Here is a 16,040-nt window from a genome sequence, read left to right on the forward strand (position 1 = left end):
CCTATTAAACACCACCAACTAACCCTCCACCTCTATACCACTATTAAACACCACCAACTAACCCTCCACCTCTATACCCCTATTAAACACCACCAACTAACCCTCCACCTCTATACCACTATTAAACACCACCAACTAACCCTCCACCTCTATACCACTATTAAACACCACCAACTAACCCTCCACCTCTATACCCCTATTAAACACCACCAACTAACCCTCCACCTCTATACCCCTATTAAACACCACCAACTAACCCTCCACCTCTATACCACTATTAAACACCACCAACTAACCCTCCACCTCTATACCACTATTAAACACCACCAACTAACCCTCCACCTCTATACCACTATTACATACCACCAACTAACCCTCCACCTTTATACCCCTATTAAACACCACCAACTAACCCTCCACCTCTATACCACTATTAAACACCACCAACTAACCCTCCACCTCTCTAGTTCTACTTCCGGGTTGGAGCGAGCGGTCGCATCGGCACTTCGCTCCGCAGGTAGTATAACTTTTTCATTACATTTCATTACATTTCATTATAGTACAACGGTTGATTTGTCTAATCTTAGCAATTTCTTCTTAGCTAGCTACATAGCCGTCCTTGTATCAAAGATAATTGCATAATTATCGTATTTCGTCGCCCTAACGTAGCCTTCACTGCTATTTGCCCAGCAGCTAGCCAGCTAGCCAGCTAGCAAACGCTAGCAAACGCCCACAGATTAGCAGCACTGTAGTGCTATTACACTATTACACTCAACTGAACGACTTGATTAGTTTAGTGTTAGCTAGCTACATAGCTGTCTTTGTATCCAAGATAATTGTGTAGTTTAGAGTGTGTAGTCTTGGAGTGATTATCTTAATTTACCGAGGTTAGCTAGCCAGCTATTTGTCGTCCTTAACGTAGGAGACTCTGCTAGCTAGCCAACAGCTAACAGCTAACAGCTAGCCAACGTCTACTGAATAGAACTCAACAACCCGGTCGCATTCACAGGTAGTATCACATTTTCATTTCATTACAGTACAACGGTTTGATTTGTTTGATCGTAGCTAGCTACATAGCTAGCTACATAGCCGTCTTTGTATCAAAGATAATTGTGTAGTCTAGAGCGATTTTCTAGGTTAGCTAGCCAGCTATTGTCGTTCTTTTAACGCAACGTAGCGTAAACAACACTGCTAGCTAGCCAGCTAGCCCCCGAATAGCAGCACTGCAGAAACTATTACACTCAACGGAACGACTTGATTAGTGTAGTGTCAACAACGCAGCTACTGCCAGCTAGCCTACTTCAGCAGTACTGTATCATTTTAATCATTTTAGTCAATAAGATTCTTGCTACGTAAGCTTAACTTTCTGAACATTCGAGACGTGTAGTCCACTTGTCATTCCAATCTCCTTTGCATTAGCGTAGCTTCTTCTGTAGCCTGTCAACTATGTGTCTGTCTATCCCTGTTCTCTCCTCTCTGCACAGACCATACAAACGCTCCACACCGCGTGGCCGCGCCACCCTGATCTGGTGGTCCCAGCGCACGACCCACGTGGAGTTCCAGGTCTCCGGTAGCCTCTGGAACTGCCGATCTGCGGCCAACAAGGCAGAGTTCATCTCAGCCTATGCCTCCCTCCAGTCCTCGACTTCTTGGCACTGACGGAAACATGGATCACCACAGACAACACTGCTACTCCTACTGCTCTCTCTTCGTCCGCCCACGTGTTCTCGCACACCCCGAGAGCTTCTGGTCAGCGGGGTGGTGGCACCGGGATCCTCATCTCTCCCAAGTGGTCATTCTCTCTTTCTCCCCTCACCCATCTGTCTATCGCTCCTTTGAATTCCATGCTGTCACAGTTACCAGCCCTTTCAAGCTTAACATCCTTATCATTTATCGCCCTCCAGGTTCCTCGGAGAGTTCATCAATGAGCTTGATACCTTGATAAGCTCCTTTCCTGAGGACGGCTCACCTCTCACAGTGCTGGGCGACTTTAACCTCCCCACGTCTACCTTTGACTCATTCCTCTCTGCCTCCTTCTTTCCACTCCTCTCCTCTTTGACCTCACCCTCTCACCTTCCCCCCTACTCACAAGGCAGGCAATACGCTCGACCTCATCTTTACTAGATGCTGTTCTTCCACTAACCTCATTGCAACTCCCCTCCAAGTCTCCGACCACTACCTTGTATCCTTTTCCCTCTCGCTCTCATCTAACACCTCCCACACTGCCCCTACTCGGATGGTATCGCGCCGTCCCAACCTTCGCTCTCTCTCCCCCCGCTACTCTCTCAATTGACTTCGTCAACCATTTTGAAAAGAAGGTCGACGACATCCGATCCTCGTTTGCTAAGTCAAACGACACCGCTGGTTCTGCTCACACTGCCCTACCCTGTGCTCTGACCTCTTTCTCCCCTCTCTCTCCAGATGAAATCTTGCGTCTTGTGACGGCCGGCCGCCCAACAACCTGCCCGCTTGACCCTATCCCCTCCTCTCTTCTCCAGACCATTTCCGGAGACCTTCTCCCTTACCTCACCTCGCTCATCAACTCATCCCTGACCGCTGGCTACGTCCCTTCCGTCTTCAAGAGAGCGAGAGTTGCACCCTTCTGAAAAAAACCTACACTCGATCCCTCCGATGTCATCCACTACAGACCAGTATCCCTTCTTTCTTTTCTCTCCAAAACTCTTGAACGTGCCGTCCTTGGCCAGCTCTCCCGCTATCTCTCTCAGAATGACCTTCTTGATCCAAATCAGTCAGGTTTCAAGACTAGTCATTCAACTGAGACTGCTCTTCTCTGTATCACGGAGGCGCTCCGCACTGCTAAAGCTAACTCTCTCTCCTCTGCTCTCATCCTTCTAGACCTATCGGCTGCCTTCGATACTGTGAACCATCAGATCCTCCTCTCCACCCTCTCCGAGTTGGGCATCTCCGGCGCGGCCCACGCTTGGATTGCGTCCTACCTGACAGGTCGCTCCTACCAGGTGGCGTGGCGAGAATCTGTCTCCTCACCACGCGCTCTCACCACTGGTGTCCCCAGGGCTCTGTTCTAGGCCCTCTCCTATTCTCGCTATACACCAAGTCACTTGGCTCTGTCATAACCTCACATGGTCTCTCCTATCATTGCTATGCAGACGACACACAATTAATCTTCTCCCTTTCCCCTTCTGATGACCAGGTGGCGAATCGCATCTCTGCATGTCTGGCAGACATATCAGTGTGGATGACGGATCACCACCTCAAGCTGAACCTCGGCAAGACGGAGCTGCTCTTCCTCCCGGGGAAGGACTGCCCGTTCCATGATCTCGCCATCACGGTTGACAACTCCATTGTGTCCTCCTCCCAGAGCGCTAAGAACCTTGGCGTGATCCTGGACAACACCCTGTCGTTCTCAACTAACATCAAGGCGGTGGCCCGTTCCTGTAGGTTCATGCTCTACAACATCCGCAGAGTACGACCCTGCCTCACACAGGAAGCGGCGCAGGTCCTAATCCAGGCACTTGTCATCTCCCGTCTGGACTACTGCAACTCGCTGTTGGCTGGGCTCCCTGCCTGTGCCATTAAACCCCTACAACTCATCCAGAACGCCGCAGCCCGTCTGGTGTTCAACCTTCCCAAGTTCTCTCACGTCACCCCGCTCCTCCGCTCTCTCCACTGGCTTCCAGTTGAAGCTCGCATCCGCTACAAGACCATGGTGCTTGCCTACGGAGCTGTGAGGGGAACGGCACCTCAGTACCTCCAGGCTCTGATCAGGCCCTACACCCAAACAAGGGCACTGCGTTCATCCACTTCTGGCCTGCTCGCCTCCCTACCACTGAGGAAGTACAGTTCCCGCTCAGCCCAGTCAAAACTGTTCGCTGCTCTGGCCCCCCAATGGTGGGACAAACTCCTTCACGACGCCAGGACAGCGGAGTCAATCACCACCTTCCTGAGACACCTGAAACCCCACCTCTTTAAGGAATACCTAGGATAGGATAAAGTAATCCTTCTCACCCCCCTTAAAAGATTTAGATGCACTATTGTAAAGTGGCTGTTCCACTGGATGTCATAAGGTGAATGCACCAATTTGTAAGTCGCTCTGGATAAGAGCGTCTGCTAAATGACTTAAAAGTAAAAATGTAAATACCACTATTTCATACCAACTAACCTTCCATCTGTAGACTACTATTTAATCAAATAAAAATCACCACCCCATTCCACTACTTTGACCCTAACTGATCCTACACCAGGCCAATGGCTTGAAAGGACGGGACTCTTTCGTTCAACACACCTTGTAACTCTTCTGCAGTAAAAACTTGTACACCCAAGTTCTTCTCTGCAACTGCCACCACAACATATTTTATATGATTTTACCTTCCATTTCTGTGGTACAGTTGATAACCATGGTAATGAATGCTCAGATGCCAACCTTACTGAAACACAAATTTGTATCACTATGTATCAGCCTAGGCCTACTGCTCACCCTTGACCCATCATCATCTTCTCTCTTCACTGCCTCAGCATACAACACCTTCTTTTCTACTCTGACCCTGGCAAACTCAACCTGTCTCTCGCACCGGGCACTTCTGATCCCCAGCAACATGGGCACCCCCACAATTGACAAAGTTTTTCCACAGATACTGCACATTCCTTTGTCCCATGCCCTCATACACACTTCTCACATCTTGGAATCTCCCTCCTACACACGGTTTCAACATGACCATAAGCTTGGCATCTGAAACACCTCAGTGGGTTCGGCACAAATGCTCTCAGGATAACTGACATATCCTAACATGACTTTATCAGGTAAAGGCTACTTCAAATCTCAAAAGGACAATGTCTTCTCAGTTTCAACACCGGGTCTGTGTCACACCAAACTGTGGGCGTCACAGACAGAGGGAATTTTTTTATTTTATCCACCTCAAAGCCACCCCGGTAAGGCTCGGACTCAGAGGTCTTCACCACACCTGCCACCACAGGTAATTAATTCTCACTCAGTCAGGTTCAATTTCTGAGCCATCAGAGACAGAAGGATACATTTTGTACTTCAACATCTTCTCCTTCTTCCTTGCTGTCCATAATCACGTCTATCTGTTCACCTTGCTCATGCCGTGCCTTTGTCCGCTATACTGCTTTCGGGAACACACAAAGATGGCCTTTCTTCAATACCCATCTTATCTCAATTTACTAGTCTGCCTGTCTCTATCCTGTCCATGCTCACAAAACTTTAGTTCACATGACTCTTGTGCTTCATTGGCAGAATGAGGCGAGGATGCTCCTCCATTCGCCTACTAATTAATTGACACTCTCCTCAACCGCTAGATCACTTGAGTCGTTTCCAGGTCACGGAGGAGAGGGGATGAAGGAGTCGAGGAGAATACTGTCTTTTTCGCAAATGAGAATCTCCCAGTCGAATGCACATCAAAGGTACTTTTCAATAGAAGGTACCCTTTACATAATATGAATTTACTTTATAGAAAGTAAAAATATAGTTTTGTATATTTGATTGAGACAACAGAAAGGATGTTTATTTAAAAAATAAAAAGTATTGGAAACAAACAGAGTTTAATGCCTATCAAAACATGGGTTTGAGTGGCTAAATGAAGTCAGTGACTTGGAGTGTAACTTTCCAATCTTAAATTGAACATGCAAAATCACCAATAACATGAATTCAAACTGAAATGTACTACATTTAATATACACATTTGACATTCAGGGTCATTTAAAAAAGGTAGCAAATAATCTAGAAAGGATAATTGAAACAATGGAATGTCTCATTGGCAGAACACTATATTATGGACCATAATAAAAGTAAAATCAAATGCAAACATTTAAAAGAAATAGCATCATAATATGTCCACATTGTCCACAAATACAAGTCTTTGAGTATGACAGTGTGTATGTTGTTTGTGTGCAAGTGTGGTATAGGTGTGCTTGCATGTGAGCAAGGAAGTGTGTGCTGTGTATATTAAAAATGTATTATTTTGAAGCTCGGAAGGCACATTCCAGTGAAAGGGATATCTGCAGGCAGGAAAGGCTCAAGGCTGATTGACCTGGCCGATGAAGAGGATTGTACCTGAGGACCAAGGAAACAACAAGTAATTCTACGGAAAATAGAAGAAAATTAACATAGTCAACATATCAATAAGAAAGAAAAACAAAGACAGAATATGACCAGAGATCAGAATTTGACCTGACATGCGTCCCGATTTATGTCATGTCAATTACACAACAACTAGTGATCTTTGCCAAAGAGGATGCCAGTCTTTAGAATATACTCTAATGGCTTCAAAAAGTAATAGAAAAATGAGAGATTGACAGAGAGACAGCATGCTGTACCTGTTGGGTTGTGCCGAATGAGGAAGAGGAAGGGTCGGTCTACGATGATCCAAGGTGGAGAAGACCTGGCCATTAAGATGGCAGCTGGAGAAAAATTAGAAATACAAATGAAAACACTTAAGTCTTCAACCTGCCTGATCTCTAATATTCAGAATCAAAATCCAATTCACACACACTAAACTAAATACAAACAGAAACAAAACTGACTAAACCAACAACCACTCACTCGTAACAGCTGCTGCTTTAGTTCCATCCTCATTGATCTCGATCTTGGCCTTCTGTAGAGCTTTAGATATATACACAGGCTCTGTACCTAAGGGAAAAGTTGATGACAAAATATTAGTGCTGTAAAGTTCCATTGATTAAAAACAATGTCCCACTAGGTGGCGCTAAAGGACAACCCAATTATTATGCACACTAATTCTGATCCATTATTTAAGGAAGCCTGCAGAAGATGTTAGTAGTAAAGAAGATCTTATGCTTTATCGGCACTTCACACCGGACAGTTAGTCATGAATCATGGCTATTTGGAGATCTCACTGCAGTAAACAGTCCACAATCCTTTCATATATTAGCTCCAGTCATTGTTGTGTCAAGTCAGACAGACCAATGATTGATACACTGTCAGAAAGAAGACATTACAGTTCTATGTGATATTTGATTTATTATCCCAGTGCCACTCACTGAGGTGTCTGAAGTCGGCTTTGCCCTCATCAAATAGGATCGTTATCCCCAGGGCTGAGAGGGAGGCTTGCAGGTCCACTTCGGCCTCAGCAGTAAACCTACACACACACACACACACACAAAATGAGCCTTTCCTTCAACAATTAGTGAAGACTTTTCATACACATAACAAATAGAAAGATTGCACAATGTTGTACCTAGGAGTTAGTCATTTATGTGTGACATTTGATGAGTGTTAGCAGGTGACAGGAAGTGCTTCCTGCCAATAAAAGAGCTAGGAGTAGGTGTGTCTTGTCTTTGACCTGACCCTGCAACAATACCTGGAAGTTACCTGGTCATTGGGATGCAACACTACAGACACGCTTCTCTGTCATGTAGTGGGCAATAACGTCAGCTCTATACAATATATTTTTTACCTGCAATGTGTTTAGAACATTGCACCCTCCTGTACAGGATTCTGGGTAAAGGTTTTTGAACCAGTGAGTGGGTTGTGTTTGGGTCTTACTTGGGCAGCAGCAGGCGGACCTTCCTCTGGTGCAACAGCTTGGTCCAGCTCTGTACCGTGGCTGTGCTGATGTGAGCGATGACATCACCTAGGGGCGTGTCCTCCTCCGATGGCAGGGCGATCAGCATGCTTATGCTGTTGCCGTGATACGGTAGTTCGATGACCTTATAATTCAGCCCTTGGGGTGTGCTGGCCAGACCTAGGAGATGAGGGGTCAGGGGTATACATACCGTAGGCTAAGAAGTGTTACTGTATTCATGGTCCACCTGAAATTCTGACATTAATCAACACCTTTGAGGATAGTCATCTTGTGAATAAATACTATATCTCTTATCTATAGTGACATTAATCTTTGTTTTCTAGTCTAGTTTGGCTTTAGTTGCATAATGAGAAGGATAGAGTTTGTTGGTTCCCAGAAAAATCTGTGGTGGGATGTGGCAAGACAAAGACGCCAAAACCACAGTGATACCGATCCAACAACACAATCATTGACAGGACTATATACAGTCATACTGTGAAACAGCCATAAAACAAGTAATCAAAGCTGAACTCCACATGTTGTCATAAAGCAACAATGTTTCCCATTATTCACAAATATCAAAAGTGATTTAATCTGTCATTTATGTCTGAGAAGTATACTTGCCTAATGTGTTGTTCTGTAACATTTTCTCTGTAAATAGAGGATGGAAATGATTCCCAAGAGCAATGTTTTACTGCAGTAATTTTATTCAAGAGGTTTCCCCAATTTATTCTCAGAAATTAACTAGGCACGTCGGGGAAATAATCCTAGACCGTCCAGAGAGTAGCTATTCTGTGCTAAAACTGGAAGGCATTGATAAATACCCAACTCGACTACTCTTAGGCCGACATGACAAACTCACGTCACATAAATGGCTAAACTACAGTCAAGATGGAATTATGTGGTCTACAGCAGACAGTATATCATTTCACACACAGGTCAGAATATTAGCCCAGTGAGCAGGTCAGAATATTAGCCCAGTGAGCAGGTCAGAATATTAGCCCAGTGAGCAGGACATAATATTAGCCCAGTGAGCAGGACAGAATATTAGCCCAGTGAGCAGGACAGAATATTAGCCCAGTGAGCAGGACAGAATATTAGCCCAGTGAGCAGGACAGAATATTAGCCCAGTGAGCAGGACAGAATATTAGCCCAGTGAGCAGGACAGAATATTAGCCCAGTGAGCAGGACAGAATATTAGCCCAGTGAGCAAGACAGAATATTAGCCCAGTGAGCAAGACAGAATATTAGCCCAGTGAGCAGGACAGAATATTAGCCCAGTGAGCAGGACAGAATATTAGCCCAGTGAGCAGGACAGAATATTAGCCCAGTGAGCAGGACAGAATATTAGCCCAGTGAGCAAGACAGAATATTAGCCCAGTGAGCAAGACAGAATATTAGCCCAGTGAGCAGGACAGAATATTAGCCCAGTGAGCAGGTCAGAATATTAGCCCAGTGAGCAAGACAGAATATTAGCCCAGTGAGCAAGACAGAATATTAGCCCAGTGAGCAGGACAGAATATTAGCCCAGTGAGCAGGACAGAATATTAGCCCAGTGAGCAGGACAGAATATTAGCCCAGTGAGCAAGACAGAATATTAGCCCAGTGAGCAAGACAGAATATTAGCCCAGTGAGCAAGACAGAATATTAGCCCAGTGAGCAGGACAGAATATTAGCCCAGTGAGCAAGACAGAATATTAGCCCAGTGAGCAGGTCAGAATATTAGCCCAGTGAGCAGGTCAGAATATTAGCCCAATGAGCAGGTCAGAATATTAGCCCAGTGAGCAGGTCAGAATATTAGCCCAGTGAGCAGGTCAGAATATTAGCCCAGTGAGCAGGTCAGAATATTAGCCCAGTGAGCAGGTCAGAATATTAGCCCAGTGAGCAGGTCAGAATATTAGCCCAGTGAGCAGGTCAGAATATTAGCCCAGTGAGCAGGACAGAATATTAGCCCAGTGAGCAGGTCAGAATATTAGCCCAGTGAGCAAGACAGAATATTAGCCCAGTGAGCAGGTCAGAATATTAGCCCAGTGAGCAGGTCAGAATATTAGCCCAGTGAGCAGGTCAGAATATTAGCCCAGTGAGCAGGTCAGAATATTAGCCCAGTGAGCAGGTCAGAATATTAGCCCAGTGAGCAGGTCAGAATATTAGCCCAGTGAGCAGGTCAGAATATTAGCCCAGTGAGCAGGTCAGAATATTAGCCCAGTGAGCAGGTCAGAATATTAGCCCAGTGAGCAGGTCAGAATATTAGCCCAGTGAGCAGGTCAGAATATTAGCCCAGTGAGCAGGTCAGAATATTAGCCCAGTGAGCAGTTCAGAATATTAGCCCAGTGAGCAAGACAGAATATTAGCCCAGTGAGCAAGACAGAATATTAGCCCAGTGAGCAAGACAGAATATTAGCCCAGTGAGCAGGTCAGAATATTAGCCCAGTGAGCAGGTCAGAATATTAGCCCAGTGAGCAGGTCAGAATATTAGCCCAGTGAGCAGGACAGAATATTAGCCCAGTGAGCAGGTCAGAATATTAGCCCAGTGAGCAGGACAGAATATTAGCCCAGTGAGCAGGTCAGAATATTAGCCCAGTGAGCAAGACAGAATATTAGCCCAGTGAGCAAGACAGAATATTAGCCCAGTGAGCAGGTCAGAATATTAGCCCAGTGAGCAGGTCAGAATATTAGCCCAGTGAGCAGGTCAGAATATTAGCCCAGTGAGCAGGTCAGAATATTAGCCCAGTGAGCAGGTCAGAATATTAGCCCAGTGAGCAGGTCAGAATATTAGCCCAGTGAGCAGGTCAGAATATTAGCCCAGTGAGCAGGTCAGAATATTAGCCCAGTGAGCAGGACAGAATATTAGCCCAGTGAGCAGGTCAGAATATTAGCCCAGTGAGCAGGTCAGAATATTAGCCCAGTGAGCAGGACAGAATATTAGCCCAGTGAGCAGGACAGAAGGGTTCAGTGTCTTAGGTCTCAGAGCAGAACTCACCAATTTTGAAGACCGACAGCTGGGACATCATGGGGACCTTGTATGAATTGCCATCTCCTGCGTTGAAGGTTCTCATCTTGGTGTTTTCTGTCTGGAAGCGGGACTTCCACAGTCCTTTAAAGTAGATGGCGTTGACGGCCACCAGGCGGGTCAGAGCGCCATCCAACATGTCTGCCTTGACCAGAGTGGGGATGTGGCCTGTAAATGAGAACACAACAGTCAGAAAAATGTATCATTCCAACACCAGTGACACACTGACCGAAATAAACCTTCAAGTTAGTGACTTCTATTTCATGTAAAATCATCACAAGACCTAGTTAAATCAAATTTGGTTCTACATGAATGTAGCTTAATTACATACCATTAGAGATGTATGGTCATGTTTTAATTGACTGTCCAACAGTAACTTTGAATCAAGTTGGAGTCTCACCTTTGGTCTGGTTGTTGACCCAGATGTTGATTGTGGCTGCAGCCGCCTGGGTGTCAGTGAAATCCAAGGCCCGGCTCTCACACTGGAAGTTGGCCCTGTTGGAGGACATGAAAGCCTCCTCCATAGGGAAGCCCTGTTGGGAGAACATAGCGTTGGCGATAGTCACGATGTCCTGGTTGGACTTGGCCGTCAGCATCTTGTGGAGCTTTTTCAACATCTTATAAGGGCCTGGAAAGAAGAATTGGGGAATTTTAATGCGATATGTTGTGATTCTCTGAAAACAGTGTCGTTCCTCTGGGAAGGAGTATGACTGGAAGTAAACAGGTACAGTAGCATACGCTTGTGTACCTGTAGACTTCCAGTCATTGCGTTAAACTAATTAGCATTGGCTTACAAAACTACCACGCAGAGACATAAAAAGGGTATCCATGAGTTCATCGGACTGTGGAAAAGTAGAAAAGTGGCTTAATTGCGAGAATCTCACAGTATCCCTTTAATGAGAGACACTGGATGAGGCTATGAAAGGACTAGTATTAAGGGAGTCTTACCATTCTTCTTGTAGCGGAGTGCTGTGAGGAGCTGCCTGCGGGTCTCTCCGTGGGCGCCTGGCAGCAGCATACCCAGGATGGATGCCACGCCATGGGGGGAGAGCACCACGTTCTCCTGGGGTCTGGAGCGGGCCACCTGCTGGAACACCTGGAGACCCAGGTCAGAGCCACGTTCGCCATAGGATGGGGTGGAGGGGGCCTGGGAGATCACCCCCCGGTGGCCACCCAGGGTCACCAGCACACACATGCACAGTAACGAGGGGAGGCCCATCTCAGGTCTCACTCACTGATTGATTGACCCACCTGGAAGAGGGGGAGAGAGAGTAATGGAAGTCATTTGCATGTAGGATAATGACTCACTGTTGTTCACCACAATCCAAACAGAGAGCAGTCTAGCATGTCCTTATGGTTTTGACAGGAGCTACAAGGTCCTGTGCCCCTATGGCACTGGCTTCAGTATCACCATTGTCAAGTGAAGTGTTAGTCATGCTGTCTAAACATGACTAATAGACACTGTCAGGCCCCAAGACCAGCATCAAGTAGTGCACTACTTATCCTGTTATTGGCACCTTATTGCCAGTCTCTCTATAGTTCATATAAAGTCAGATAACATTTTTAGGAGACCACATTAGCCTCTAGCCTCCTTCCTGTGGAAATACTGGCTTTATGAATTCAATTATGCAACAGCTTGCAATAAAACCCAGACAGCCATTGTCTCAGTGCAGAATGAGAAACAGATGTGGTGGGTTAATTATATTATAAAAAAATAGTGGTCTAAGGCACTACATCTCAGTGCTAGAGGTGTCACTACAGACCCTGGTTTGATTCCCGGCTGTATCACAACCAGCCGTGATTGGAAATCCCATAGGGCGGTGCACAATTGGCCCAGCATTGTCCGGGTTAGGGTTTGGCCAGGGTAGACTGTCATTGTAAATAAGAATGTGTTCTTAACTGACTTGCCAAATTAAATATAGGTTAAATAAACATAATTAAAACAATTGTAAAGAGTTTGTCTCTGCACAATGGCCTACAGTATATCAACTAAGTTACCATGCTAATCTTTGGAATTCTCTGATGTTCCTTGGGATCTTTAATCCTCTTCACAGTTACTTTATTCTGAAACTGTTAGTAAAAAAAAAGTAGGCTACTGACAGATACAGGAGAAGATAACCCATCACCAAGCCAAATCTTGACCAGGAACTATCAACAACACTCAGTCATAGCCCCCTGCAGCAGAGGAATTTAAGGGTGGTGACAACACACCCCTGCCTCTCCTCCACAAGTTAATTAAACTAACTCCAGTTCAGACATGTACAGACTGTAAACTGCTTCAGAGCTGTGTGTGTTGGCTAGGAAAATGTCGGCTAAAGCCTGCCCTACTGTAGGCTATTCAAAACAATTGGTTACAAAAATGAAGGATGCTAGTCTGAAAATTTGATTAAAGGAATGAGATGACAAGCAGCCTACTAAATCACCTTGACATTTACTTTGAGAAACACTATCCATGACTGAAACAAAAATACAAGTATAATTCTGCATTTCAGTTATGGAAATGAGGGTAGGCTTTGCTAACAGTACAGTAACCGTGAAGTCGAGAGAATGAGGATATGACCCAAGTGTTGACCAATAATGATCATTGTTTACAAAGTAGCTAATTAGAATACATCCACTTTGAAGAGTCGCACTAGAAGTTGAATCCATCCTGGCTGGCAACAATGTAGCCTCACATCACTCATCTCTCTCTAACTATACAAAGAACATAATACGTAGGCTAGCCTGAAACATAGTTACATTGCCATATCCTACATACATTTTTAAAGTGTATACCGCGTCTCCATGTGGAGATAGTAGATCCTTACTTGAATAGTTGGGATTTAAACGGTCCAAAAACGTTATTTGAGCATACAACGTCTCCGGTTAGTAACTCAATACAAATACAACACCAGCCTCTCGAGTTACCAGAAGAGTGAATAGCAAGGCACAAGGTCTCCTTCGATGTTTGTCCCAAAGGTAAAGATTCTGTCTGACACTTAGATTATAATATGGAGGGTTTTGGTGAGTTGAACTCCGCCCTCCCGACAGTGAAACTCGATTCGGGAAAAAACAACGCAGAAAGTGACAACTTGCAAGTGTTTAATACTACTACTAAATTGGTAGCCTGCTGTCAACAGGAAGTGACAAAGAACATGTCACGCAACATCGAAAAGTCCTTGTTATTTCACGGTTAAAAATAACTGTTAGCCACCATTTGTGATTTCAAATGGTTCATGTATTTCATTTAGCTTTGTGTATGTGATAGGTGGTGGGTGCCCTATTTAAAAAATGTGCTTAATTGCCTTTACTCATTTTTGTTAATGCACACCCAAGGGAGTGGTGTGTTCTCACCCAGCAATGACATGTCAGACCCAGAAGAGCAGTGTTTGTAACAGAAAGTAGCCAACTCAAACTTCACCTCTCCCCCACTCAATATGGAGACATTGGAAGACAGCTTGTATTTTAAGTCAATTTCCCCCCGTGGCCCCTGTATGGGTCCTCCAGATAACTGTTGGCAGGACAAAAGGACCACCCAGTGCCTCTGTTCACCTGTGTGCTGCACAAACACACACACACACACACACACACACACACACACACACACACACACACACACACACACACACACACACACACACACACACACACACACACACACACACACACACACACACACACATACAGGAGGGGCCCTGCCCTGGCTCAGTTATACCCCCTCCACCATAATAAAAATACATTATTATTTAAGTGTTAGTGAATGTATGGGGAAATGAGTTACAGGAGATTAAATAAGAGGGAAGGTACATGTAATCAAGAGGCAGTGTGCTCAATAAGGGGGGCAGTATGAGGTTATGAAAGCAGGTGAGGGAGGCATCATGTCCTGCTCAAAGGCTGCTGAAACTAGAAGCAGAGCAGATCCTGCAGACTGCACAGTCATGTATGCTGATAACAGATGCTCAACTGTTGGTTATATCTACAGGAGATATTGGAGCCCTCTCTGTCCTTCCCTTTAATAGACCCGTACTGTATATTTACAGGTGTTATTAGAGCCATCTCTGTCCTTCCCCTTTAATAGACCCTTACTCTATATCTACAGTAGATATTGGAGCCCTTTCTGTCCTTCCCTTTAATAGACCCGTACTGTATATTTACAGGTGTTATTAGAGCCATCTCTGTCCTTCCCCTTTAATAGACCCTTACTCTATATCTACAGTAGATATTGGAGCCCTTTCTGTCCTTCCCTTTAATAGACCCGTACTGTATATTTACAGGTGTTATTAGAGCCATCTCTGTCCTTCCCCTTAATAGACTCTTACTCTATATCTACAGTAGATATTGGAGCCCTTTCTGTCCTTCCCTTTAATAGACCCGTACTGTATATTTACAGGTGTTATTAGAGACATCTCTGTCCTTCCCCTTTAATAGACCCTTAGTCTATATCTACAGTAGATATTGGAGCCCTTTCTGTCCTTCCCTTTAATCGACCTGTACTGTATATTTACAGGCGTTATTAGAACCATCTCTGTCCTTCCCCTTTAATAGACCCTTACTCTATATCTACAGTAAATATTGGAGCCCTCTCTGTCCTCCCCTTTAATAGACCCCGGAGACATAGCCTTTGCTCCTCTGCCCAGGTGGAGACTTCTAAACAGCTTGGGAAATTCCAGAAAATTACGTCATGGCTTTAGAAGCTTCTGATAGGCTAATTGACATAATTGGAGTCAATTGGAGGTGTACCTGTGGATGTATTTCAAGGCCTACCTTCAAACTCAGTGCCTCTTTGCTTGACATCATGGGAAAAACAGCTATGTTAGGATCAGGAGGAAGGGAGGAATTTTGCAGTATCACTGGATCTCAAGCTCTTAAGTACTACATATTCACATACATTCTTGTCCAGGGAAAATATGATCAGGATGATATACTGTAACAGGCCTTCTGCTGTAGGGTGACTATTTACAGAATGTTTGTGTTTGACACGTCATCTTCTGGTCTTTATGGTGGACATAATCATAGTTCTCCTTCTGACATAGTGCCAAGAGAGAGAGAGAGCATCTGACAGTCAGACATTGTGAAGTGCACTGACTATCTGGAAAAAAAAACTATTCAGAATGATTGGGAAATACACTTTATTTTGAAAGAATGTACTGTGAGATCCAAGTAAAATCAAATCACATTATCTGATTTATCTTACTTCCAGTGTTATTTTAGTTGTATTTGTCATGTACAAGGGGACAACATTACATTTGTCACATTCTGACCTTAGTTCCTTTGTTATGTCTTTGTTTTAGTTTGGTAAGGGTGGGTAGTCTATGTTGTGTTTATGTGTTTGGCCTGGTATGGTTCTCAATCAGAGGCAGGTGTCGTTCGTTGTCTCTGATTGAGAATCATACTTAGGTAGCCTTTTCCCACCTGTGTTTTGTGGGTGATTATTTTTCAGTGTTTGTTCCACACAGGACTGTGTCGGTTTTCATTTATTGCTCTTGTTCCTTTTGTTTTCTGTGTCCAGTGTTATTTTATTAAAATATATT

General features: G+C 44.7%; 1 protein-coding gene and 1 long non-coding RNA gene across 14 annotated transcripts; one reads left to right on the plus strand and one right to left on the minus strand.

Annotated features, from left to right (window-relative positions):
• Positions 1–5,474: 5,474 nt before the first annotated feature.
• On the minus strand, positions 5,475–13,651 carry LOC118374571 (glia-derived nexin-like). Of its 4 annotated transcripts, none has more exons than XM_035761020.1 (9): positions 13,438–13,651; positions 11,479–11,781; positions 10,931–11,158; positions 10,501–10,698; positions 7,502–7,700; positions 6,997–7,094; positions 6,539–6,625; positions 6,313–6,396; positions 5,475–6,049 (listed from the first exon to the last, which is right to left on the minus strand). In XM_035761020.1, exons 2-9 carry the CDS (start codon positions 11,747–11,749, stop codon positions 6,012–6,014), a joined length of 1,203 nt encoding a protein of 400 aa, XP_035616913.1. In that variant the 5' UTR covers positions 11,750–11,781; positions 13,438–13,651; the 3' UTR covers positions 5,475–6,011. The 4 variants fall into 4 exon arrangements, with proteins under 4 accessions (XP_035616913.1, XP_035616911.1, XP_035616912.1 ...); XM_035761018.1 differs by having other exon boundaries at positions 13,338–13,651; XM_035761019.1 differs by having other exon boundaries at positions 13,289–13,651.
• On the plus strand, positions 8,291–10,484 carry LOC127928505 (uncharacterized). 10 transcript variants are annotated; one of them, XR_008131561.1, is made up of 5 exons: positions 8,517–8,958; positions 9,184–9,233; positions 9,284–9,433; positions 9,534–9,808; positions 9,934–10,484. It is a non-coding gene; the product is annotated as an uncharacterized LOC127928505 (long non-coding RNA). The 10 variants fall into 10 exon arrangements; XR_008131710.1 differs by lacking the exon at positions 8,517–8,958 and having other exon boundaries at positions 8,984–9,233; positions 9,934–9,983; positions 10,159–10,484; XR_008131648.1 differs by lacking the exon at positions 8,517–8,958 and having other exon boundaries at positions 8,984–9,233; positions 9,934–10,333; positions 10,384–10,460.
• Positions 13,652–16,040: the final 2,389 nt, after the last annotated feature.

Source organism: Oncorhynchus keta, chromosome 1 (genome assembly GCF_023373465.1).
Source record: "Oncorhynchus keta strain PuntledgeMale-10-30-2019 chromosome 1, Oket_V2, whole genome shotgun sequence".
Classification (NCBI taxonomy): Eukaryota; Metazoa; Chordata; class Actinopteri; order Salmoniformes; family Salmonidae; genus Oncorhynchus; species Oncorhynchus keta.